Here is a 27,712-nt window from a genome sequence, read left to right on the forward strand (position 1 = left end):
TGATTAGACTTTTGAAAAGCTTTCTTTAAAAGCCCCACATCACTGATCAGTATGTCTCTGAATACCAGCAGGAAGAGTGCTATTGTGCTCATGTCCAGCTTGTGAATTTGTTATAGGCATCTGGTTGACCAATATGAAAACAGGATGCTGGACTGTGCAAGCAGGACTCTTGTGTTCTTATGAGAGTCCCACTGTACCTTCAACCCCAGTTTGCCATATTAAGATTTGGTTTTCGGATACATTTGGTACATTCAGTTAAAATCTCCAGAAAGATATGGTGCTTGGGGATTTCTTGCATCAGCATCACATAGTTTTGATGAACTTTGCATTTATAAAATGTGCTATACTTCCTCCCTCTACACAAACTGAAAAGCAATCAACGTGGTCACTCTGGACCTCAGGGTGGTGGATAAAAGCTGATCCCATTGTCCTACTTTCATATTAATATACAAAATGTGCTGCATAAGAACCTTTGACACAAGGGTATTTATATACACACATATATATTTGATACCTATTTTTATTAGATTGCATTTTTGTTGTGCTTGCAAAATGCAACTGCTAAGTAGTTTTAGCATTGGTTCCAATGGACAGGGGGAATAATAACAGAAAATAATTAAAGACTCCTTGTCTCTTGAAATGGAAGTTTATTAAAAAAAATTAAAAAATTGCATTGCCTGTAATTATTCAGATTATATTAGGGGGGAAATGGGTATTTGCTCTTTTAATATTCAGCAAAGGATCTGTGGATAAGGAGCAGCTTGACAAACGTCTGGCTCAGGTTTACAGTTGTTTTGGGGGATGGACTCAGGTGTGTGTTTACTTCTCTGATAGCACAATTGTTTCTGTTAGCATAGATGTTAATGCAAAGGTCTTTACATTTTCTGTTTGCTTCAACATAATATGATGCATATAATGGATTCTTTATTGCAATGTGTCTTCTGGCTTTGCAGCTGATTTAATTTGATCTATCTGATAGGTAGCTAGCCTTAATACTTTTCAGTGCTTGAAATTTTATTGTGGCCTTCCTGAAATTTCCAACCTAGTTTATATATAGGATTGGCTTTTATTGTTGACAGGCTAGAAATGCCTTTCCATTCAGTTAAAGGTGTGGACGTTTTATTAGGTTTATAAATTGCACTAAATATTTGAGTTATGTTGCTGTTGTTTGTTTTTGTGGGTCAGGTTGTTTTGCAGATTCATAAGCCCCAAAATTTGTATAAATGAAGGAAATGTGTATAGCAACATTCAGATACATCACTTTCTACTGCATTCATGCTTGTTGTCTTCCATTGAAAATTCTTGTAACTGACAGTTTTCTGTAAGACTATTTTCTCCCTCTTTAAAGAAGCTCAGTAGGTGTGAAATGTTAGGAGAACACACCGGTAATAAATAAACTTTTTCCATTTTTATTCTTCTCACTTAGCTACTTTGCTATTTGCTTCTGCCAACTAATACTGTGAAGAATTCTCTGTTCTCATCCAGTATTTGTCATACTCATCAGTATTAATTTTTGGAACGAGATTGTGTTACTTTTCTTCCCACAGAAAAGTGCCCACAGAAATAGTATAATTCAGATTTTCTTCCTGGTGGGTTTCACATCCTTAGAGTTCAGTCATTAAAAGCTCTGAGGTAGTTATCTCACATTGCTTGTAGCTTGATTTCTTCACAGACCAGGGTTATTTATGCTTCTTTGCCAATTCAGCCCATTTTCTTCCCACTGTTCCAGAGCAGATTCTGCCATTTTCAACACCTTCTGACAACAGTGAAAATTACTTGTAAACTGATAAACAGAATAAGCATTGAAGACTGGGAAGCCAACTTCTGATCAAAGGGTAGACAGATCAGTCTCTTTCAAGTCCATGCCACTTTTACATGTGCTCGTTCGTAAGGCTGCTCCAGGCCATTCCCACAATTTGTCTGTCAATTAGTATGTATTTAAGTATGTCTTTAGATACTTAGACATGGGTGGCGCTGTGGTCTAAACCACAGAGCCTAGGGCTTGCCGATCAGAAGGTTGGCGGTTCGAATCCCCACGACGGGGTGAGCTCCCGTTGCTCAGTCCCTGCTCCTGCCCACCTAGCAGTTCGAAAGCACGTCAAAGTGCAAGTAGATAAATAGGTACCACTCCGGCAGGAATGTAAATGGTGTTTCCGTGCACTGCTCTGGTTCGCCAGAAGTGGCTTAGTCATGCTGGCCACATGACCTGGAAGCTGTACGCCAGTTCCATCGGCTAGTGAAGGGCGATGAGCACCGCAACCCCAGAGTCATCCGTGGCTGGACCTAACAGTGAGGGGTCCCTTTAGATACATATTTAATATATTAAAACACATATTTTATCTTAAGGTATATATTTAATTTAAAAATATTTTTTAAATACTGTTTTTATGCTTTCTGGTATGTTTTTGAACTGAGAACGGGCTGCAAAATTTGAAACCCCAAAAGATAAACATGTTCAAATCTTCACAATAATCTAGGAGGTGCTGATCATGTCTGTTTGCATCATAATTCACAGAAATCTAATTCCTCCAGAAGTTGAGACACAGTACCTCTGGTTTCAGAAAACGAACTCTGTAGTAAATGTATTAAAAACAGTTGCTAATCCTGCAGAAACTGTCTCTTCTTACACCAGCAGTCAGTTTGCATTCCAGGTGAAAGTTTAAATGGCAGAGAGATCACCACAGTCATAATTCATCCCAATCTCAAAAGTAATTAAAAGAAGGGAGGTTTAACTAATCTGATGCCCTGAACACTAACCTTCAGGGCTGTTATGCGGTGTCTGGGCACAATGGCGGTTCCTCAATCCAAGATGCTCCCTGCATCCTGAAACATCCCATCTCCAGTGTAAAAAATAGCTATCTTCTGAACATTTGTGGTTGATCCCTTGATCTCCCTATCTTCAAAGAGAGAGCTTGGAAACCAAGATTGGCTATCATTAATCAACACATAATTATCTCTGTTGATGGCTGGTCAAACATCTTTCCTCCCAGAAGTCCCAGTCCAAATAAAAGTTTTGAGTCCACGTGATCAACGTTTCTTGCAAGAACAAAGCCACAAACATAGCTTTGTTTCCATTTCACTGTTCCTTTAGATCTGTACTTCACAGTTTAAAAGTCTATTGAAGCATTTGTCTTCTCTTAATTTTTGTTGCATACCAATATGCGTATCCATGGTAAGCAACATTTTTCATAGTCAGCAATTATTTTAAGACCACCTTCTTTATTTACAGCTCTTTCAACCTGGATTTGCAGTCAATGTGTCCGTTCTGTTTCACATTTGCCAAGTGTAAACAAAGCTGTCTTTCATCACGCATCCCTGTAGACATGGTGCCTCTAGTAAAGCAAGCTAGATTTACAACAGCTCTTTGTAAATTGGTCACTAATTTCCTTCCCATCATAATCTCTAAGGCTAATCATCCATTTATTTTCCAGACACAGAATGGCTCCTGCCGGTGATTTCCTTTGCCTGAATGCCTATGCAAATGTATTCCGTCAATGTGTCATACACTAGTTTAGCTCCCTGATAATCTATCACACTTTGACCTGGGCTATATCATGCTGTAGTACATGTTTGCATTTGAAAGAGAATTACGTGCAGGCCACTTTCTCTTTCAAGGCATAGAAGTCACTGTAGGCAGGGCATCATTTCACTGAAAAATTATCTGAAAATTCTTCCAGATATTGGCCGATTTGGATGACAGTTCATGCTTTGGCCAAAAAGCTGAAGTGACCAAACCTGCATCAGAGCAGCATCTATCCGCTCTTGGCCTGCATGGATAATAGTCCATACATGGGGGAGGGGGGATTAAGTGAGGAGGAGGACAACCATAGGCCACCTTGATTTCATTGGAGAAAGAGGTGGAATATAAATGAATGAATGAAATTAGCTAGCTCTGTCTCTGCTCCTGCCAACCTAGCAGTTCAAAAGCACGTCAAAGTGCAACTAGATAAATAGGTACCGCTCCGGCGGGAAGGTAAACAGTATTTCGATGCACTGCTCTGGTTTGCCAGAAGCGGCTTAGTCTTGCTGCCCACATGACCTGGAAGCTGTACGCCGGCTCCTTCGGCCAATAAAGCGAGATGAGCGCCACAACCCCAGAGTCCGTCATGACTGGACGTAATGGTCAGGGGTCCCTTTACCTTTACCTTTATCAGTTCTCTCTTCCATTCACCTAGGAAAACCTGCTCCCCCCCGCCAATAGTACCCATGATAACTAATGCTAGTTAGTATCAGTTTCCTTACATTGTCACTAGAGATGTAAGAAGGCACTGTTTCCTGTTTTGTATCCTTTGCCTACAGTATTGTTGCCATTCCACTGCAGTTTTTCTTCCACCAAGAACTACATTATGTGTCTCACTGTCTGCTGTGACAAAATTATATAATTTAACGTAATTTGTGTAAAATATGTAAGTGATGTCGCCCTTACTTTGTCCCACCTCGTTCATTTCAGTGCAAAGGAAATGCAATGCAAATGAGGTGGGGGGCATAATCAATTACGTATTGTTTGCAGACAGAAACCAACAACAACAATGAATACTGACTGGATTTTCTGAATTGGTTTCCATTCTGGACATGGGAATAATAAACAAACACTGGTAATTTCTACTCCTGTTTCTGCTTTTATTGGAACTCTCTGACATCCCCAAGTGTTGTGCAGTCTGCTGTCTTCCTGTGCTGCATAGGATCTACTTGATTCCCTATGGGGAAGGACCTCTGTTACCTTGTACTCCTTTTATACACTGCTGATTTGTAACCTTTTCAAAACGTGGGAGTAAGAAGGAAAGCTTTTTTTTCTTTTTCCTGCACTTTGGAAGCAACCTAATCTGCAGTCGCTGAACATTTCTCTCCATCATTCATAGCCATTTTCTTACTGGCCTGTTTCGTCGCATTACTGAACCAAACACAGTGGTGCACCCATTGTGGCGTGCCCGGTATCTCATAGCAGGCTGCATTGTCAATGCATACTTAAGATGATTCCAACTGTGGCACTGTCGTTTCCTTTGCTATAAGGGGGTTAAACCCACTCCCTGTGTTTTTTAAGCTACAGGTATTCCCTTAGCATTTCTCCTCTATTGATTTATTGAGCCAGCACAGCTCTGGAGAGAGTGGTACAGAAAGCCATTTGGTCCCACTGTGCACACCTATTAGGCTCGTTGTGAAGAACAGCTCCTTGGAAAGTTCCTGAATGCCAGCATAGTTGGGAGGCACAGAGCTGCGCCTGAGAGCTAAGTAGGTGCTTATTGGTGCTCCTCTGAAAAAGGAGCCTGGTAGCGCCAAGGGCCTTGGAATCTTAGCTATACAGTGGTACCTCTGGTTATGAACTTAACTCGTTCCGGAGGTCCGTTCTTAACCTGAAACTGTTCTTAACCTGAGGTACCACTTTAGCTAATGGGGCTGGTCTGTGACCCTTTGGAAAGTTGTTGGACTACAATTTACAGCTGGGACAGATCAGTCAGTAGATCATGAGGCTCTTAACCTCAGGGTTGTGGGTTCAAGCTGCACGGGCAAAAGATTCCTGCATGGCAGGGGTTGGACTGGATGACCCTGGTGGTCTCTCCTAAACTGCCCTAAGACCCCCGGAACCTCCCTGAGGGTGGTATATAAATTCAATTAATAACAATAACAACAACAACTCCTAAAATTCTATCTCTGTTGGTGATGGGAGCTGGACAAACAACACCTGAAAGGCAAAGGTTTAGCCATCTCTGGTGAGGATTGTATGTTAAATGCAGCTGTGCTATCAGGGCAGGATTTTGTTAAGGGACCCACTAAGCAGAATGAACAGAAGAGCTTCCAAAGACAGCATAGTTTGGTTGCTACAGTTTGAAGCAAGTAAAGTAGTATGCATAACCATATAATGGAGGTGGGAGGTCCAGAGAAAGACTTTCTTTATAATTCATAGGGGTTGATGCTCTCAATATGTGGAAATTTAGTGAGTATGTGACTAACATAACAGAGAGAAAATGCCCTGAATCCACACACACAAAACTCACACCAAGCAGTTTGCTGTATTTACACAAGTGTAGGGGGCAGTACTACAAGCACATCCTTTGACGCAGATAGACCTACGCTAGCTACTAACGAAGGCAGGAAACAACCCAAGGTACCTGCAGTACAAACAGCCATATTCAGAATGTGATGCAAAATGTTACCGAGTGTTCCATCAAATGTCTGCCTTGCTTGTATCCTTTTCAGTTGAGCACTTTCAGACTAAATTGCTCCTACATTAACCATCTTACACACTTACACACATACACACACACACACACACACACACACACACACACACACGTTTTGACCATGTTTCTCTGCATTGAAGAACTGCTTTGAAATAAAATCATCCTACAGGGAAAGGCTTTATACCAATTAGTATGAGATTGAGGGAACACATGGCTTTCAGAGTTCAAAATATTATTTTCCTAGTTAAAACTTTCATACTGAAGAGGGGCTTTGAATGGTAAAATAACCCTGTGTAGTAAGCTCATCTTCCCCTATTTTGGATGGCCTTAATAGACGAGTGCAACATGCTGTGCTTCCTATCCAGGACCACTGTGGATTTTATACCATTTTCCATTTCACTATGGACAAACCCCCTCATGCACAGTCCACTATGCCCCTGAATACCAATTTCTGGAAATCACCAGTGGGAGAGTGTTATTGCACTCATGTCCTGCTTGTGGTCTCCCAAGGACATCTGGTCGGCCATTATGAGAACAAGAACACAGATAGACCTTTGGCCTCTTACATTTAGTGTGCCTGACCACTGAATTTCCTAAGCCTTTGCTCAATTTTGTGTTTTATGTAACACTTTCCTAGAAGCTGATTTTTCAATAAAATATGCAACATTCCCTCCAAAATATGTTTTACAGAATACAAAATGCAATGTGGCTTTGCTCAGCAAATTTGATGGTTCTTCTCCCATCAGAAAAAAAATGGCAACTGGGGAATTGTGTTGGTAGAACAAGAGACCAATGTTTATTGGTGTTGTCCTTTTAGAAATATAAACTAGAGGGAGTCCCAAAAGGAAAATTAAGTGTTTAATGCACTCTTTGCTTTTAGCTTTTACTTCATTGGATCGTAAACCATTTGCAATAAACAGGAGAATTAGAAACTTGAATAAAGGGCCATGAAGTCCTTTAGCATCAGATCTAAACTCCAAGGACAAATTGGGTCTTTAAGCATCGTGAAGTATAAGCCGCAACTAGATGGTCTCCTGTTGATTAATTAGCGATTTTTCCAGATCACATATTTAGATTCCAAGTGTTCATTCTTCAATGCATGTCAGCTGGATGCCAGAAAATATCTAAGGGACTGTGGGACAAAGTACTTTAGGCAGTCAATTGCTCTCACTAATCTCAAAAGACACTCTGTATTCTAACATACCATGCTAAAGTGCATCAGCTCTTAGCCTGCAAAGCATAACCATACATGGTGCAGATTTAAAAGCATGATCTGCTGTGTTAATAGGTTTGCAGAAACAGAATAGTCTTCAGTGGAAATTCTTGCAACAAACCACCATCTACACTGCAGTGCTGTTACTAGATGGAGCCTTGTTATCAAGCACTCTTCCACCCACCTAGTAGCATGCCTGACATTACTTGCAAATTGTGCTAGTGTCGATGGCTTGTATCAGTCAAGCTGGAACAGACTATATGGGCTGTTCATTTCAAGATAGCAACTCTATGGCCAAAGTAACCAAGGGACCAATGGAGGCTGGTTCATTGAGGCAAATGTGGTACTTCCCCACCAACCACACTCTGCCCTCAGCCAACCCCCACCTGCCTGCTGTGTTACTTACAGCCAGTTGAGGGATAGCTCTGCTTGTCATTAGCTCCACCTACTGTTGGTCTCCCTACCTCCCACCCAACCAATCCCAATGGGTACCAGCCACCACTGGCTGTAGTACTTAAATATACTAGACTTATTTAGTCTGGTATTACCACTGGGTTTCTGTGTGCTCCCATTTACAGCATCCTGTTTTTTTCTTCCATATAGAGATGATCTGCACAATATGATTTCAACAGGCACATGTTGCAGACCCCTATTAACAATTGAAATACATAAGTGTCCTTTAAAACAAAAAAACTCACATGCAATGCATGGGGGCACAAATTGAACAGCAGGACCAACAGCATCTGCCCACAACACATTTCCATGGGATTTGTCTTTATAAGCAGAGAAAGAAGAAACTGCAGTACATTTATTTTATTAGTAGGGCAGTTTTTAATGACTGATGTTTTAATGTATTTTTAATATTTTGTTGGAAGCCGCCCAGAGTGGCTGGGGAAACCCAGCCAGATGGGCAGTGTATAAATAATAATTTACTGTTATTGTTGTTGTTGTTGTTGTTGTACAGAACTACTGTGGTTTTTTTCTTCAGAGGAGGGGCAAGTCCCTCCTTCAGCCTTTCAGGCACTCATATATCAACCAACCAGGATCTGGCAAGCCTCATGGCAGGGCAGGGATATATGAGGAAATAAAACACATCCCTGTTTTGCTCTTGCATTGCATCTCTTCCTGGATGTGTCACTTACCCTCTCCCTTCCCCCCAATGTAACCGGTGCCCTACTTTTAGAAACTTTGACCTAGAAATAAACTTACAGAATAGAAAGATTATGTACAATTAACATATATTGACTGGGGAGTGTTTGTGTGGGGTGTGTGTGTGTGTGTGTGTGTGTGTGTTTTCCCAGCTAGAGAAAGATATAGGAAGGGCAACGTCTATACTGAGTGCTAATTTAAGGCTCGAATTTCCCTCCGAATATGTCAAAAACAATTTGAGGTGGACATGTTTTTATGGTTAAGTAGGTCTGTTTCTTCCTCACCGAACAAAGCTAGCAAGCATAGTGAAAAGGCATAACTGTTATTCCTAGTCGCACCAAAACTCATTAAATGAAGGTGCTTCACTGATGCAGAAAATGTATATTGGATTGAAGGGCATAAATGAAGGGACTCGGGCGCGAATTAGAGAGCAGAATATTTAGAAGGAGCAAAGATGAAAGAAACTCCATGCATCTCATCTGCATTGTGCTACGTAACAATAAAGCATATTGTGTAATGTGAATCAGAGGATAGTTTTGCACACATGAAATGAGCAGGGAAGAGAATGCGGCAGAGAACCACCCAGATAGTTTTGTCTTAAGTTGTTTCTGTGAACATCACCATGAACCTGAAGGAAAGGTTCAGCCTTTGGGGATTTTTTTTTACATCTTGGGTGCTATGGATACAAGCAGACAGTAGCTCAGAGCATGTGCCACATGTTTATTGGATCCTGAATTTGCATTCCATTTAATTCTAATCAATTCCCCAACCACCAAACAGACTTTATGAAGGAGAAATGGCAAGCCAGATCTGCTGCCACACCTGTTCAAACCAGGAGAATGGAGTAGTATATTTACCATTTCTCCCTGCTAATTTCTCCTCGTAAAATTGGCCTTTGCAGAAGTAGAGATCATAATAATGAGCAACAGAACAAAATGTTAAGCAAACCCATTCTAATGTTTTATGAAAGCTTCACCATTACACCCCACAGGATCTGACTAAAATGTATGCAGGTAAAATAGTTTGCAATACATCAAACCGAGATACCTAGATCTATAATAATTATAAAAGCAACTATAATTGTTTACCATTTGCTAAAATGGAATTAGGAATGGAACAAATATTGTTAAAATGGCAATGTTTTATATTTTCTGTTCCGTCCTTCCTCTCTTCAGCTGGGGTTTTGTGCCTAATTCACCATTTTGTTCTTTTGTCAGTTTGTGGCGCTCTAAACATTAATTTGCTGTCTATTTGAATCCCATTACACTATTTTATTAGCATTACATGTAAATCGATTCATGGCTTTGCATGTTCATGCAAGTCTTCGTTGGATTGGCTGTACAACGTCAGTAGAGCAGCTAAAATATATCTGACTTTAGGGTAATATATATGTAGCATATATTGGGTGAGGAACTATTACTGCATAAACTGTCGCTGCGTATTAAGCGCTGATAAACAGTGTGCACTGGATTGTCTTAGACAGGTTTTTAAATATTATTTCTAATGCACACTGACAGCTCAGTGCTATCCCAGCTGCACTATATGTCAGTAATCCTGGAAACCATGGCAAACTGCTTTTGTTATATTTGTAATACCGTGCCTGATCCTTTATCAGTTAAGTCAGTGGAAACATTTGTAATTAACAGTTAGATCACAGAGCCACAACTGTGTGTTATTGATTTCATTCAGACTTGACCAAGTGAGTTTTGCATATACTTGACACTAAACCTGGAAGTAAGTAATATAACCACAGAGTCGCTACAGAGTGTTTGGGTCAGGAGACTATAACCACCAAGTAGGATTTCTAGAATGTAGGAAGTAGGGGTGGGTGAGTCTGTGGCTTCTCCTAAGAATCAGCTGGGCTCTTTGGCCATTTCATTCAAAAGCTTAAAAAGTCTTAAGGATGATTAAGAATCTGAAATAGCACTTTGCAGGACCCGATTGTTGTCCTTCTATCCCCACACTATGGTGAGGGAGGAACATTGCCTTTGGGAAAGGGGATAAGGTAATAATAATAATAATAATAATAATAATAATAATTATTATTATTATTATTATTATTAATATACCACCCTTCATCCAAGGATCACAGGGTGTACAGGATGAGAAACAAAAATACATTAACATAATGACAAACAAAACAATCCCCACCCCCAGTTCAATAGGCCATAGTTTAATTAACCAAAAGACTGGGAGAAGACAAATGTTTTCACCTGGCACCTAAAGATATGTAGTGAAGCCACCAGGCAAGTTTCTCTGGCGAGAGCATTCCACAAATGTGGAACCACCACAGAAAAGGCGCAGTCTCGTGTTGCCACTCTCCAGACCTCTTGCAGAGGAGGTACATGAAGAAGGGCCTCAGATGATCATCTCAGGGTCTGGGTTGGTTCATATGGGGAGAGGCAGTCCTTGAGTTATTGTGATTCTGAGCCTTTTAAGGCTTTATAGGTAAAAACCAGCAATTTGAATTGGTCATGTGGCAGCCAGGGCAGTTGGGCCAGGATTGGTGTTATATGTTCAAACCATCTTCGCCCAATGAGCAACCTGGCTGCTGAATACTGTATCAGCTGAAGTTTCCAAAGTGCCTTCAGAGGCAGCCCCATGTATAACACATTGCAGTAATCAAACCTGGAGGTTACCAGGATAAGCAACAGAAGTTAGGCTATCCGTTTGGATAGGGCGCCACTGGGCCACCAGCTGAAGCTGATGGAAGGCACTCCATCCCTCCGAGGACACCTGAGTGACAGCAATAGATCCAGGTTTACCCCCAAGTTGCGTACCCACACCTTCATAGGGAGTCTAACCTCACAAAGAGCAGGTCTCATCTGAAGTGTTAGGGAGATGCAGATGTTCCCTTTCAGCCATCTCTCCACTAAACATTCATGCACAGACCTAACTAGGCCTCCTTCAGAAGAGATCTCTCCAATTATCTCTTAACCCTGAGTTCCCATCAGCCAAGCATTCTGAGTCATTTACCAGCAACATAGCAATCTGTATAAGTGGCTGGTGTGTTCTGAGTTTGCATTCATTCCACCTTATGTAGGGCACAGGATTTTCTCAACAGGTAGGCGCACGTGTCAGTACTGGCACAAGGAGACAGTTTGTCCCTTTGCATTGTCACGGAAGCCCTACCTAATCCTAGCACTGATCAGGCAGCTGTCACTGTCACTATGGGGCCAAAGCTCTTCCCTTTCCCTTGAGTACAATGGAACTTGTACAGGTGGATGAACAGGGTTGTGGAGGTGCTGCATGCAGCCCCTTAAGTAGCTGGATTGTTTTATTAGAGACGTTGTTCCTTTAAAGGCACATGAAGCCAAACCGTACATTTGTGTCCTGCATTTATGATGGAAACTAATATTTGAACTGCAGCAGGCTAACTTGATTCATGGAAGAGGGCTGCTACCTGGAGATTTTTTGAGCGTTTACTGAATCATACGTTTGGAAAGGATTCCACCTCCTACTCTAAATGTTTTTTTTAGAAATGTTTAGTGAAAGCTCCCCAATCGCTCCAGGCAACATGTTGTTGATGAGCTGCTCTAACAGTCACACCCTTTCCCTAGAAGTTTAACCCTAGATGTATTTGAGAAAATTTGCTTTTTATCCTGTCTTTTACTTTGTGACATCCCACCCACTTTCATCTTCCCTTTGAGCTCAGTGCGCACAGATGTTTTAACTTTCTATCGTAAAACAAACATTCTTAAATGGGAAGAAAGATGAGTGAAGAAGTAAAAACAAAGCAATTTGCAACATGTAATGGGAAATTGCACTGCTTTAATTGCAATGCATTTTGCTTGCTATGTCATAAGCCTACTACAAATTTAATAATTTAAATGTTTGGTGCTTTTCCTTACATGTTCTATCTCTGACAAATACCCTGTAAGATGGGCCAGTATTATTATCCCTATATTATTATGCTGTTGAGCAACTGAAGCAATGTGTTTTCCCAAAGCCACCCATGGCAGAGCTGAGATTCAAACCAAGTTCATATTTTCTGCCATTAACCATTCTGATGCAGCTTTGCAATCTAACTTCTATAATACCCAAGGATCGATACTCTAGTTTTGCCCCCATCCTCAATATTGAATTTTATAATGGCAATACTTGATCTAAGGAGGAGGAACCTGACAGCCAGTGAGTTGCACTTTCTGGACTGGGTTTAAGCAAGAAGGCAGGCAGGAAGGGTCAGCTGAAGGCAAACTAAGGTTGATGGAGCAGTGCCACATTTGCCATAATAGACCAGCCTACACAGAGCTAGTCTCTCAAGGACTTTTAATTGATCAGTAACTCTACTTTTATTGCATCAATGGATGTGGGAGATACAGTAAATGTCAAATAATGTTGCCTAGGAATAAGAACTACCCACTTGATTTCCCGACCAGGTTTAAATTCACATTTCTGGACACAATGTTTCAACGGAAGTGACTTCCAAGTCACATACAGTGGTACCTCAGGTTAAGAACTTAATTCGTTCTGGAGGTCCGTTCTTAACCTGAAACTATTCTTAACCTGAGGTACCACTTTAGCAAATGGGATCTCCTGCTGCTGTTGCGTCACCACCACACGATTTCTGTTCTCATCCTGAAGCAAAGTTCTTAACCCAAGGTACTCTTTCTGGATTAGCGGAGTCTGTAACCTGAAGCGTCTGCAACCTGAAGCATCTGTAACCCGAGGTACCACTGTATTTACCTTTGAGATGTTTACATTGTGTGACCTTGGCCCAGTCACACCCTCAAGATTTAATAGCATTTATTTATCTCAGCGTTATTGTTTGTTCAGTGCTATGAAAAAGATGAATATTTATTCCTTCCTGGAGTAGGAGAGGGGAGTTTTACATACCCAGAACAAATATCTTGCTCAGCCTTTTGCCTTTGCTGGCTTCTGTATAGCCTTGGGAAGAGGACTTTTTATTTTTGCAGGATATAAGGAGAGAGTAGAATATGCCTGGGAAATATTCCAAAAATGAGAGAAAACTGCATAGGGCTTCAGCCACCCTGCTGAGATTTTGGTGGTCTACAGTCAAGTAGTTTTAAAAACAAAACAAAACTAATAATCATCCTAACCTTGTATCCTAAATATCTTCTAAGGTTAATAAAAATTGTGTGAATCAGATTCTTTTACCTCAGTGACCTTACTGCTATCCTTTTATTGCTCTAGGCATTTGGGGGAAACCCAAAGTTTCTCCTACAAAACCCAAATGTCTGCTTACAGTAGTATGCAGAAGAGCTTTCAGCAAGCTGGTGTTGTCCAGGTACTTTGGACTACTTGACATCTGTGACTAGCCTAAGGAAGTTCCACCCACCTCTGTGTCTGCCCATAAAAGCAAGCCTAGAGTGACTGACTTGGGTGATATCAGCAGGTTCCAGGAACTCTCTTCCTTGTGTTGACCTTAGGGATAACCTATGAGTTTGTTGGGGCCCCGAGAGCCAGTAGGCTGAGATGTGTTAAGTGGGGAAGTGTGTCAGGAGAAATAATTTATATCAGTAATTATTAGTAACTTGTATTAATGGGTTTACTTACTGTGTATTTTGGTTGTTTCAGTTCACAGAATACAGCTTAGATATATGTTTCTATATTAAGCTGTACAGAAGTGGTATAAATAAATAAAAACTTCAGCCACCACATGGCCAACAGAACATGTAAGCAATAGATTTCATTTCAGAGGAAAATAATGAACTGATTTAAAAAAATAATAATCAGGAAACTTGGCATTCAACACAGAGATACTATAGGTTAGGTTGCCTTTCTGTTTTAGAGTTGTGATTTTAACCACTATTACTGAGATTTTTGTTTTTATTTAGAATGTTATTTTAATGCTTTCATTTTAGTTAATTCTATTTTTTAAATTTATTTTACTGTTTTATGTTTTTCAAACAGCTCTGAGAACGTTTCTACCTTTACTATGGTAAACAACAGCTTACATGCATAGATACTTTCAGAAATCCAGCTAGGGAAGTCCCATTGTAGGAAAATTTTCTCATATAAATGAGTGGTTTCAGGAAGAACTGATCTGGCCAGAAATGGAGTATGAATGAGGCATCAGTAGTAAGGAGAAAAATGGAGGGGGAACCAGATCATGTCTATGTGACAGACAAATAAATATACCTCTTATGGTTTGATGCTTTCCTAGAAAATGGAAGTCAGTAAATGGCTGGCCTTTGGAATCAGGTCTTTTCTTTATCATGTTCATCTCACAGTCCAGCTGCAACACTTAAGTCTGAGCCAGCTAATTATGTCTTTATCAGGGAATATGATACTTCAGTACTATAAAACTTATCACTTAAGTTAGGGATGGTTCACATAGAGAAAGCAAAAAAAAAAGCACATATCTCATTCCATACCTTTTGCTCCTTTTCCTAGTATTTTGGGTCCCCCTTTTTTGGTTTGCACTGGTTCCTATAGAAGCCTGTTACCCAAGCTTCACATGTTGGCATCTGTGCCAGTGCCAGTTAGAACTAATGGCTACAGGTACTTGAAGACAATCCCCCCTCCCAATTCACTTACCTTCCATCAGCACCTGGTGTGTTCTAACAGAGCAAAACAAGACTGTTTTGGCAAAGAGAAACTGCAGTAATGTCCTCATTCCTCTCTGATTGTCAGAGGGCAAGACAAGTTGTATGGTGTTAAGAAGGGTGGAAGGGACTGCATATACCTCTTGGTCCTGATAGCTCTGTGACCTGCATGCTGCAGAGATCTATAACACCTACCTAGGCTAGAACATCTCTCATAGTTCCCCATCTTTTGCTCAGATTACATTACCCAGCAGAGTTTTTGGTCATAAGCACCAGTTTTACATTTTCTCTGCCCATATTCCTAGCTTATATAATAATAATATTCATTTATTATTTATACCCCACCCATCTGGCTGAGTTTCCCCAGCCACACTGGGCGGCTCCCAATTGAGTGTTAAAAACTATACAGCATTAAATATTAAAAACTTCCCTAAACAGGGCTGCCCTCAGATGTCTTTTAAAGATAGGATAGCTGCTTATTTCCTTCACATCTGAAGGGAGGGTGTTCCACAGGGTGGGCGCCACTTTCGAGAAGGCCCTCTGTCTGGTTCCCTGTAACCTCACTTCTCGCAATGAGGGAACCGCCAGAAGGCCCTCAACGCTGGACCAAAACACTACTCATTATAAGCAACACTATTTTACAACCACACTTTTCCTCTGCTCACTTTCTTGGGCCCAGTCAAATAGCTTGCCACATCAAAACATGGGAAAGATCAAAACTACACCAGTGCCTTAAAAAGCTTCCTTAAGTGCAGGTGCTCACCTTTAAAGCTCTACACTTGGGACTAGAGTACCTTAAAGAATCAGTACCAACCTGCCTTTACAATGAGATCATCTTCAGCGACTGTCCTTCAAGTATCCCATCAGCTGATGCAAGATAGGTGATGGCCAGAGTGGCTTCTCAGTTGTGATACCTCTTCTTTGAATTCCCACTCCAGGAAATCTTCACATTGCCGTTCTTTGGGCACCAGGAAAAGTCCTTTTGATTCTTGAATTTTCTGTATCATTGTTTTTGATTGACTATCAATATCATAAGTGCATCCTCTCTTCAGCCCCTCCCCCCCTTTCTTGTGAAAAGCCTCCCAAACAGCATTGGTTGGGGCATGGTGTGCGCAGCAGGGAAGGAGGGCCTAGAAAACTTCTCTTCTCTGAATTTTACCTTATGATTCCAGTGATTTAGGGTGGTTCCTCTTCCTCATCCCACATTGAAGGAGGGACCCACTGGAAAGGTTTTTGAGCATCACAGTGAGATGAAGCAGGGGACTGGAAACATATATTGTGATCCAAACTATTGTATTTTTGACTATGTGTGTGAAAATTGCATTGGAAACTGTTGTTGAAGGTGATCTATAATTTAATCAACACTAAAATCAACCACGCCGTTAAGTAGGGGAAGTGCAGGCATGCAAAGAAGTATTCCAGTAGATAAAAAGAAATCGATTAGAATATATGCAAGAACCATCATTGTCATGCTGTAATGCTACCATCAATATGAATCTACCATTGTGCTCCATCTGGCCCAGTATTTGACAGACAGCAATCTATCAGGCTGAGTTCCTGCCCCATTTGTTACCTGAGATCTTTTTAACTGAAGACATGAAAAATTGATCCTGGAGCTTTCCACACAAAGCATGTGCTCTGCATCACTGAACTATGACCCATTTCTCCATATGTTAGTTAGGCTTGGCTTTGTCAAGGTTGCATCAGTATAGTCCAGAACTCAAAGCCACAATTGCTGGTCGTTGCTGCATTCTTCTCTGCCATTGAGTTACCAGGAAGGTTACTGCTAGAATTCTGCATTCCTTGTTCTGAGAAGCTATAAAAATGGTTTTGAATGAACTTCCAGGAGTGAACATAAGTTGACATATGACATAAGGGAGGACAATTCCATATTTTGCAACTGCCCTTCCCTGCCCCCCCCCGGCCAATCCCTGTTTCAAGATACCTCTCCCGGTTGATTATTCCGTCTTAGGTAAGGTAAAGGGACCCCTGACCATTAGGTCCAGTCATGACCGACTCTGGGGTTGCAGTGCTCATCTCGCTTTATTGGCCGAGGGAGCCGGCGTTTGTCTGCAAACAGCTTCCGGGTCATGTGGCCAGCATGACTAAGCCGCTTCTGGCGAACCAGAGCAGTGCACGGAAACACCGTTTACCTTCCTGCCATAGCGCTTCCTATTTTTCTACTTGCACTTTGATGTGCTTTCGAACTGCTAGGTTGGGAGGAGCAGGGACCAAGTGACGGGAGCTCACCCCGTCGCCGGGATTTGAACTGCCGACCTTCTGATCGGCAAGTCCTAGACTCTGTGATTTAACCCACAGCGCCACCCATGTCCCACTTATTCCCTCTTATTGCATACCAAATTTCCTTTTTGATAGGACCTTTTAAATACTGTGCACAGGTAACATTGCACTCATTTCTCTTTCACAACCTTAATCCAACGTATGTTAAATGAAAGTAACAAGATTATAGCTCAGTCAGTAGACCATCAGACTCTCAAGATTGCTGGTTTGAGCCCCACACTGGACAAGAGATTCCTGCATTCCAGCTTTACAATTCTATGATTCTATGAAAATAATAATCAATATTAGAAACCAAGTTCACACTGAATATTAATAAATTCACTCATGATGTGGTATCACAAAATGGTGTGACAAGATGATTATCAAAAATCTGCTGTAACTAGCTCATAAACCATTCATATATTAAGGAGACAAGTTTGAAAATCTGATCTGAAAAGAACCAACACACTGAGTCACTCTGCCCATCTAAGCAAATGTATGGCAAATGTAGGGGAACAAAGGTCAGGTTCTGAGAGAATGGTCAGACAAGGCAGAGGTCAGATTCTGGCAAGTCCAGTAAAGCAGGTAGCACCCTGGATAGCTCCGAATGAGGTTAAAGCTGAAGCACCAGAGAAGGCTTCAACAAGCAGCAACAGTAGCCTTAAACAGAACTACAGCTCCATCTGGGTACCTAGAAGCACCATCAGTGACCAAAGCTTCTTTGGTTGAAGTTGTGACTGAGTTAACAGGGAATGCATCTGATAGCAAGCATATGTCAGCTGGGATTTCAGGACTGAAGCTGTTGGAGCCAAAGAACAGGAACAGGACCTTCTCAGGCCACAGAGGTGTGGGCCAAATGAAAGTGAATATTCTTAGGAAACTGGATGACATAAAGCCAATAATTTATTGTGCAGCTATTCTGGGCTCCTGAGGACTCACACCATACAGGCAACCCTATTTATGACCACTTTTTCTATTAAGAATGAATAGTGGGGGGAAATGGGAATGGCAGAGGGGAGATGATGAACTGGAAAACAAGACTATAGGTGAAGGAAGAAGTGCTACAGAGAACAAATGAAAATAAAGAAAAATGAGAGGCATACGTACATTGTATATGCCAGAAGAATAAGGTCTTTTAGTTCAAACACATTTAGTATTTCACTGTAGGCTGTAGCTCTTGTTTCTCCCTTCCCAAGCTTTGGCATCACATTACTCTGCTGGAACTTGAATAGGGGTCTGCAATGCTACTCTTGATCAGAATGACAATCCATGAATGAAATATAGCTACATCATAGCCCCGAAAACCACTCAATCATGCATAATATATGCGACAAAATGCTTTGGTAATGGGACCGTAGACAGCTGTGCTTTGCTTTCGAGAGAAAAGAGCAACTCTTGCAAGTTTAAAGTAGGCAGAATAGCAAGAACATGTCATGGATCATCACTCCGAGGCATAATTTATATATTATATAGCTAGCAGCCCATTAAAGTGCATTTTCCAACAATGAAACTTAACGGAATATATGTGGCTTAATAGGTTTGTAAAACGTATTTGGGGAACAGGGTGTGTGTGAAGGAACAACAGGCTTTAGGGCTCATGATAAAATCATCCAGACATCTCAGTGGTTACTTATAAATATGAAAGCTGTATCTCTGCACACCACTGAAATGAATATCCCAGATCAACAAACTGATAAGAGCCCTATTTTGGAGCTACTGCTACATTCCAGCTGTTTTGCCTCCTTCAAACAGTCAACATATTCCATACAAGTACTATGGTTGCTGAAACACCAGCCAACAAATGACAAAATGTCAGTATGAATGTAGACACCCACGTCAGAGATAAAAGAGGCACATTGCATTCCAGTGACCTGTTGAAAAAGAAATTTGCTGGAAAGACATTCAAAGCATAATTGAAATTATCTTGAAGATGTCTAGCTTCTTTCTGCAGAAGTGGACATTTTGACTGCATAGATGCCGTGCTTAGTCAGTGGGAGATCATTTTCCATACATGCTCTAGCCAGGGTGGCAATGAAGCTAAGCTAAAAGTCTTTTAAACAAGCCTTGCAGAAACAGGATCTGTATTAGAGGTTCTGTTGTATTTTACACCATGGGGTGGCTTCCATGGAAACATAAGTATGGGGAAACAACCTCCACCTCACCCACAGCAATAAAATCAGAACTCATGCAGCAGCTAGACACACTGGGAAGCATTCTGGGAAACATGCTTTCTGTTAAAGAATACTGATACCTGTGTCTTTTGGAAGACAGGGGAAAGGCTGGGTGGTCCTCTAGTTGAGCAAATATTTATAGTGCTTCTTGCATCTAGTGTCCAGGGATGGGGAACTTGAGAACCTCCAGATGTTGTGCAACTCTGACTTCCTTCCCCTTCCCCAATCCTTATCTAAACAATAGCTATTAAATAGCCACTGGTTGTATGGCACCTTCATATTCGATGGTGGCATGTAGCTCACTTAAGGTTTAGAAGAACATATACATGCCACAGGAAAATTGGACAAAAGTATGAATACATAAAGCAGTATTTGAAAGTAATGGCTGGGTGAGCAGGAGGCGTCATCTTAAAAATATTTTGTTAAAGTGAAGCTAGGACTGTGTATAACTGCATACAAAGCTACCTTATATTGGTAGAAACACACGATGACTCAGTCTGCCTACTAACAGGCTGCCTGTTAATACTAGCAACAGGCAGCAGCTCACAAGAATCTTGGGCTGTGGTCTTTCCTAGTCCTGCTATGAAACATCCATGGAAAAAATGGACAGCAGGGATCAGCTCTTGTATCTGCTGTCTGCATAGCATGGGCTCTGCTGAAGAACCACCTGATCCCTTCTTCACCAAGCAGACCTTTCTCTGTCTTTATGCAGAATGTGTATTAGTTATCTTGAAACAGACTGGTAGAGAAATGTAAGAATTTGAGACAGGGCTTTTAAATAGTGGTGGCAGCCATGGCAGAGGAAGCCGCTCGGGTGCATGGGGTGGTGCGCCCAGGGATGGGGCACACTGTGGGGCCTCCGGAGTCTGCCTGCCTCCTCCCACTCAGCGGCCCTACAGCTGGGGAGGAGGCAGCGGGAGGACCATTTGGGCAGCACGGAGCCTGTGTGTGCCCAAGCCATCGAGTCTCTCCAAGGAGAGATGTGTGGCTTGGGTGCGCTGCACGCCCCATGGTGAGTGGCGCCTGGCATTTTGTCACCCCACCTCAGTGGTGACACCTGGGGTGGCCCGTACCCACCTTCCTCTGCCCCTGGGTGGCAACACCTTTATATTTTGAATGTTTCCCGTAAGTGTCCAATGGAAGCTTGCACATACTTGGGATCTGTCCCTTCCATTCACCAAATTTGAATTTCCGTTTAATCAAAGACAAAATTGAAGAAGGAAAAGGAGGCAGAGCACAACCAAGATTTTTAGTATTACCACAAAGGCGGGACATAAAATATTCTGGGTGGAATTCAACGTAGCACTAAGAAGAGCATTCCATCAGCACAAACATTTGTGCTGGCCCAATGGAACAATCTCCCCTCTTCTCATCTTGCAAGGCCCTCTGACTTGCCTGCAAATAGGTCTGAGATGTGGTTATAACTGCTGCTGCCGCTGCCACAAAGGCACTCTGCTCAGGTTGTTTTGTAGCCACTTTCATTTGCAGATCCTTCTTACACAGTTTATTGCTACCTTCTTTCTCTCTCAGCTTTCCGTAGGGGCCTTTCCTGCTCCCATAGGGACATGATTTGGGAGAATGACATTATATCATTCAGTCAATCAAAATACATAGCAAAATTAAGAATGAATTCTAATACTCTGTTCTCCATCTCAAAATTCTTTCAGAGAAAACTGATAGAACTTCAAGAAACATGTTTGTATACAGTGCAAATTGCATTTGTTTTGCTTCTATTTTAGAATCATAGAGTTGGAATAGACCACAAGGGCCATCGAGTCCAACCCCCTGCAAAGCAGGAAACACCATCAGAGCACTCCTGACATATGGTTGTCAAGCCTCTGCTTAAAGACCTCCAAAGACGGAGACTCCACCACACTCCTTGGCAGCAAATTCCACTGTCGAACAGCTCTTACTGTCAGGAAGTTCTTCCTAATGTTTAGGTGGAATCTTCTTTCTTGTAGTTTGGATCCATTGCTCCGTGTCCGCTTCTCTGGAGCAGCAGAAAACAACCTTTCTCCCTCCTCTATACGACATCCTTTTATATATTTGAACATGGCTATCATATCACCCCTTAACCTCCTCTTCTCCAGGCTAAACATGCCCAGCTCCCTTATTTTACCAGCATGCTCCAGAATAAAATCTTTGGATATTACCCCCATGAGAAATTCAGTAAGGTTCATTAAGCAAGGCAGCAACCCTCAAAAAAGGAAAAAGAACAGTTGCTCTTGAGACAGTTTTCCTCTCAGATTCTTAAATTTTAAGAAGTTTCTTTAAAATTGAGTTGTGAAAAACAGCTTGTTAAAGACCTTTCAGTAAAATTAAACTATGATTGTTTTAAGAATCTATGTGTCTGCCAAATCCTATGCTTGATCCAAACCTAAATGACGATATTTATTGAAAGGAAGACATATTAACATGAAAAAACACATTTTATTGCACTTAAGTTATAAGAAAATAAAATTTCTAAGTGAATCAAATCATAGACACAATCCCTTTAAAGGTTGTTTTCCTCCATCCTGTCAGGTTGTTACATAACTAAAATTAACAAACTGAAATCTGATTTAAAAAAAAAATCAGACTATAAATAAACCAAAAAGGAGGGGGGAGGGGAAACAAGATCGCCTAGGATACAGTGTTAAACCACTTTCACAGTTCAGCTTGAGTTGTGGCTCTTGGAGAATGAGGCAAACCAATTGATAATTGCATTTTTTTTTTCGTGTGACAACTTTACCACAAAAACCAAATCGCTTTTGCTTGTCAGTTCCTCACCACCATAAAACTGTAACAGTCATTCTTCTCAAATTCTGTAAAACACTAAGACTGACCAGCAATTTATTTTCATTGTTGTATGTTTCTTTTTTTTAAAAAACATCTTGTCAGTTTCATTATGTCTGTTTATTCCATTCACCACAGCCCTCACAAAGAAACGTTTCCCCACAGAACAGGCCGCAAGAGCTTTGTTCCAAGGAATGTGTTTTAATTTTTGCCCAGAAAAAAAAGAAAAGAAAAAAAAAGAAAAGAAAAAGCTTTGCACGCACTCTCAATTCTTTACTTGCAAGCAAACTTCACTCTAAATTGTCTGAAACTCTTCCACTCTCAGCCTCTTAGAGGCACAGTTGGCTCAAGTTTCAGTGGCAAAAAGTCTTTTTTATTTTATTTTCCGTAACCAAACTAGAGCAAATTTGGAATTCAGTCTGGGACTAAAACGTCACAGCAGAAAAAAAATAAAAATAATTTGCTTTTTTTCCTTTCATTTAGCAGCATAAATAAGTTTGGCCACTGGGAATACAGTACAGGGGTGGGACAACAATCCCAGAGTTGAAGACCTACTTCTAGCACCAGCATCATGTATTTAAACCATCTGAGGAATCTCCAAATTCTGGACAACTTGCCACCTCAGAGCAACTTATGCATTGAAGAGCATAGATGGAAGCAACAGTTAATAAGATCAACAGAGGCTAATACTGTGATTGACATTGGCAATGGTTGGCAAAATTAACATAAAAAAGCTGTAAAACTGTACAAAAACAATTCACAGTAAGATTTTAGCTTTTCCACACATGGAAAGGACTCTTTGCTGTCACAGATGCTCTCTTCTTTGAAAGACAATCAGTAACTAATAATGGAGGTATGAAGCTCCTTTCTAGATTTCTGTGGTAAAAGAACAGGGTTAACAAGAATCGTAACAACTTTTTAAGTTTCCACCATGCTCAACGAGCACTGAGAGGAACACACAAAAGAAATAATTGCACCTGGCTTGATTTGGAAAGTCATATTTTGCAAAGCTGCCCCCATTCAAAAGTGAAGCTTTCGATGTAATGAGACAGCAAATGCCTCTCTTGTCAGTTACAGTTCGTCAACTTTGTGTCTTCTCCTTCGTAGTCTGTAGGTCTTTAGGATCTGTTGCCCCAAGCCAACATCCTGCACCACCAAGGACAAGGGGTTTTATTTTTTTCCTTTTTGCAGAGGGAGGGAGGGAGGATAGAACATTATTTGCATTTCTGGACAAAATAATCTTTTCAAGCTTCACTTTATATCCACATCAAAGTCCAATACCAGCAGCTTGGTTTCCTCAGTCCCGTTCCGGCTTCCAACTGCACAAACTAGCTTCGTGTTAGAGGCTCTGATCCGCCATACCACACCTCCACTGCCTCCGCTTTCCAATGTAACCAGATTTCGGATAAATTCACCCGTTTTTAAGTCCCATAGTTTTACAGTCCCATCATCTGAGCTGGTAATTACAAAGTTCTTGTTGAACTGTAAACAGGTCACAGCACTTTGATGCTTGTTGGGACCTAAAGCAATTGAAGACAGGAAACAAAGGAATGTCAGACAGAGGCTAGTGTGTAATCAATACATCAAAAACAGAAAGTAGAGGAAAATTTGCCTGTAGCCAATGAAGCAACTGAAGAAGTACTCCTCGCTTAAAAACACCTTGTCAGACAGAAAAGGAGAGAGAAACCAATATGAGATTAACAGCTGTCATAGTGCTGCACTTTACACACCTGAGGAAAAAGCATAATATACAGTGGCAGCTACCATGATTTCTCTTTCTTGGGCAAGAAGAAAGAGAGCACAGAAACTGAGAGTCATCCTAGAATGACTTGTTTAAAGCAGGCTGGCAGTGCTTGTCCATCTTATCTGAAGATGACCTTGCAAAGCTATGCAGACTGTAGAAGGAGGTGTCTATGGGGAAGGCTGCTCGTCTTTTGCCATTTGAAATCCATCCATAGTGCTTTTCCAACTAGGGGGAAACAATGCATCCCTGTGGCAGTTGTGTGAGTCATTCTTTCATGTATTAGAGAGGAGAATAGAGCAGTGTGTGGTGAGTTCTTGATTTTTATTTGCAAGACTGCCTTCTTAATGACATTTTCTCATCAACCCACATGAATAACCAAACTTTAACGAAAGGTTCCAATCCGAGAATAATAATAAGCGTATTTGGCTTAACTGCATGATGGACTTTCCATAATAACTTACGGATAAAAGCCTGTAAAGACCATACTTCAAATCTGATAGTATGTTTAAAAAAACAGACTCTTATTTTTAAAGACTTGTTTTGAAAAGAATATGCCTACATATCTATGCATATATGTCCATGCAATAAACAAAAGAAACGCTAACATTTTTCTTTTCCTCCCCCACTCTTCACCTTTCTAAATGCCACACGTACTCTGAAATCATTCTTTTTGATTTATATGAATAGGCAGCGTGTTCTTATGTACTGTCTGCCTTTCCAATTAACCTCCAGCCACTAGAATGTCTCAATAACTTCCGAATGAAAATAATGAGTTGCTGTTTTAATGACTGCATTTTTTCAGATTAATGTGGTTTATTAGAGTAAATAAATTAGATTAAATAACCTGAACAAATTTTCAACTGTCTCAGACTGTTTTCTTCAGCAATAAATATTTCTACTAGATCAGTGCATAACCACCGACAGTCAGTTCATAGAAAAATGATGCCCAAGGACAAAGAGGGAGAATGTCTGATTCTGGAGCTTTGTTTTTCTTGCTTTATTTTATTTGTTAAAATTTATGTTCCTTTCTTTTCTTCAAAGTACTAGGTACTCATTTAGAACACAGCTTGGCTAAATGTACAATTGAAGCACATCTCTAGTGTTAATTTTATCCTGTAGAATACTTCAGTTTTAATTACGCAACATGGCCAGTTGGTCTTTTTCCAGAGAAAGGTTCCAAGACACGCAGACATTCTGCACCTGCAAGGTGTCATTTGAAAGCCCAGGGCATAATCTCCTGGTCAGAAACTAATTCCGTAGGAAAACCACATTTGGAAAGAACTGAGGGAGGGGTGGAGTCAAAGTGACCCATTGCAGAGTCAAAGTACCTTTTCTACCCTTTGGGTGGCAACTTAGGGTTTGGGCAGAAAGCACTCCAGAATGCTTCACTGCTATAGATGGGCAATTATAAATTCAGACAGGATGCTTATGGGTGTCAAAATTCCTATGACCTCTCTCTCAATGGCTAAGTATTTAATTGCTTAGGAAAAACTAGTTCCTTCCTCTTTGCTATTATAGCATATCTGACTGCCATTTATTATACTTTTCTTGCCAACGAAAAGAAACTATTACAACAGAACAAATCATTCAACGATATGAAGAGAGAACAGCAGAAACAGAGATGGAAAATGCAAAAGTGAGTATTTTCCCCCATATTCATTTCCCACCAGCAGATGAGCCTATCCTCTCTATTGTATTCAGATCTTAAGCATGTGTTCAATTTATAACCACATGTGTAGAGTCGTTAATACTGCGTTGTCCTGTGAGAATTTTACATTTAGTTCCATAAGACCATGAGAAGCTTACCTTGCAACGTTTGTAAACACTGTCCTGTTTTGATATCCCAGATTTTGACTGTAGAATCTGCATTCCCAGAGACAAGAATGTTGTCCTTGAGTTCCATCCCACTTGTTAACGACTGGTGGCCTGTTAATGTGTGAATGCAGTTTCCGGTCTCTACATCCCAAACTCTGATTGAAGTGTCAAGAGACCCACTCACCACGTGGATACCATCAAACTAAGGGGGGAAATGTGAACTAAATTAATATATTTTTATTGTTTAAAAAAATCTGTAAACACTGATTATGTTTACTTCTACAGTCCCAAACATAGCTAGATATGTAATAATAATAATAATAATAATAATAATAATAATAATAATAATAATAATTAATAATAATTTTTATTTATATCCCGCCCTCCCCAGCCAAGACCAGGCTCAGGGCAGCTAATACAAGGTATAAAAACAATTGATTAAAATACAACTTAAAAACAAGATTAAAACACAACATTAAAATGCAGCCTCATTTCAGTAGAAACTCAAGTCAAAAACTTTTTGGGGATAAGCATTTCTGATATACTTTCAGAAACAGTAAGATCATTTCAGATTGCTCACTGCTGCCTAAACCCAGCTTCTCTGGTTTAATTTCTTGATATCCAAATATAGGCTACACTGTGACTCAAATTGCTCAAGGAACTACTCCACATGTACCTGGAACAAGTGACTATGGCCAAACTAGCCGGAACCTTACTTACAGATACACAAGGGTTTCCCTAAATCACAAAGATGATCTGTAATATGTCCCACTTCACTCTCAAAGAGAAAAGGGCTAATCTAGAGCATGTTTCATTACATCCTTGTATATTATTTTAATATTACCTGTTAATGCTGTGTATTAAAAAAAACATTATTTTAATACAGATGCAAGCTTTGATTGGTTTAAATTTCCAGCTTGATCAACCAAATATATCTTGTCCTTGCCTAATAACAAATTAAGATTGAAAGGCATACAGCAACAGCAGGAACATCCCCCACTCCCCCCAAAAGGAATCCCTAAAAATCTGGCATTCACCCCAAAATACAGACTGCTGAGAACCACAAGGAATTGAAGCATACAGTGATGAGTTAAAATGTCAATGCATCTTAAAATGATGAAATATTAATATTTCTAATATCATACTTACTACCTTAATAGGAAATATTTTACATTAATAACCATAGAACAGATGGAACAATTAAATATGGTGCTCTCATCTAGTAATCAAAGCTTTGATTAAATGGTTACTTATTTCTGTCCTCTAATTGCTTCTTTGAGAGGATTGAATAAAGTGAAGTTCTATCAAAAAACAAATTTATTGGCAATGAGAAATATCCTCGTCAAACTCAAGAACCTAAAAGTTTCCTTCCTCTATGAGAAGGCAGGCCTTTGCAGCCTTTAGATCCAAAATTAAATTAATGCCAGATGATGTTTTCATTTATTCTTACACTACCAATGATGAAAGGATGGGCTTTTGTAAATTATAATTTGAAGGTTGTTATATGCATCACATGATTAAAGTGGTACATCTGTAAATGCACAGGTTTTCATATGTAGCAAAGCAACTTAAAGCAGTCAGACTACAGTGTTCAAATAAACTATATTTCCCCAAGGCAGTAGCAAAGAGGGGTAAAACTCATTCTGCACATGGGTGAAACTCATCTTGTACTTATGGAGGGCCTACAGGATTATTTACTCATTATATATAATGTGCATGTAAGTCTAGTCCAGGAGTTCTAGCATATCTAAGTATTGCTGTTTATTCTTCTGCTTAAGCTTTTTCAATCCATACAATGCTAGAGTACCAGTAGGCAAGCTAAAAGACCACCTCTGAAATTCAAGAGTGATGAAAGACATGACCAAGCAATTTAGCAG

At 40.5% G+C, this 27,712-nt stretch overlaps 1 protein-coding gene across 5 annotated transcripts in view; it reads right to left on the reverse strand.

Moving 5' to 3' along the window:
• Positions 1 to 21,911: 21,911 nt before the first annotated feature.
• FBXW7 (F-box and WD repeat domain containing 7) overlaps positions 21,912 to 27,712 on the reverse strand; it is a 114,137-nt gene continuing 108,336 nt past the window's right edge. For 4 of the 5 annotated variants that reach the window (XM_028744886.2, XM_028744885.2, XM_028744888.2 and 1 more), the window contains 2 exons: positions 25,827 to 26,037; positions 21,912 to 23,796 (listed from right to left, as the gene is read on the reverse strand). In XM_028744886.2, coding sequence (XP_028600719.2) covers positions 23,528 to 23,796; positions 25,827 to 26,037 — 480 coding nt within the window. In that variant the 3' untranslated portion in view covers positions 21,912 to 23,527. Of the gene's footprint in view, positions 23,797 to 25,826; positions 26,038 to 27,712 lie in introns of those variants that run through there. The other variant, XM_028744889.2, reaches the window with a different exon arrangement.

The sequence above is a fragment of the Podarcis muralis genome, chromosome 9 (assembly GCF_964188315.1).
Source record: "Podarcis muralis chromosome 9, rPodMur119.hap1.1, whole genome shotgun sequence".
In the NCBI taxonomy this organism is placed as follows: domain Eukaryota; kingdom Metazoa; phylum Chordata; class Lepidosauria; order Squamata; family Lacertidae; genus Podarcis; species Podarcis muralis.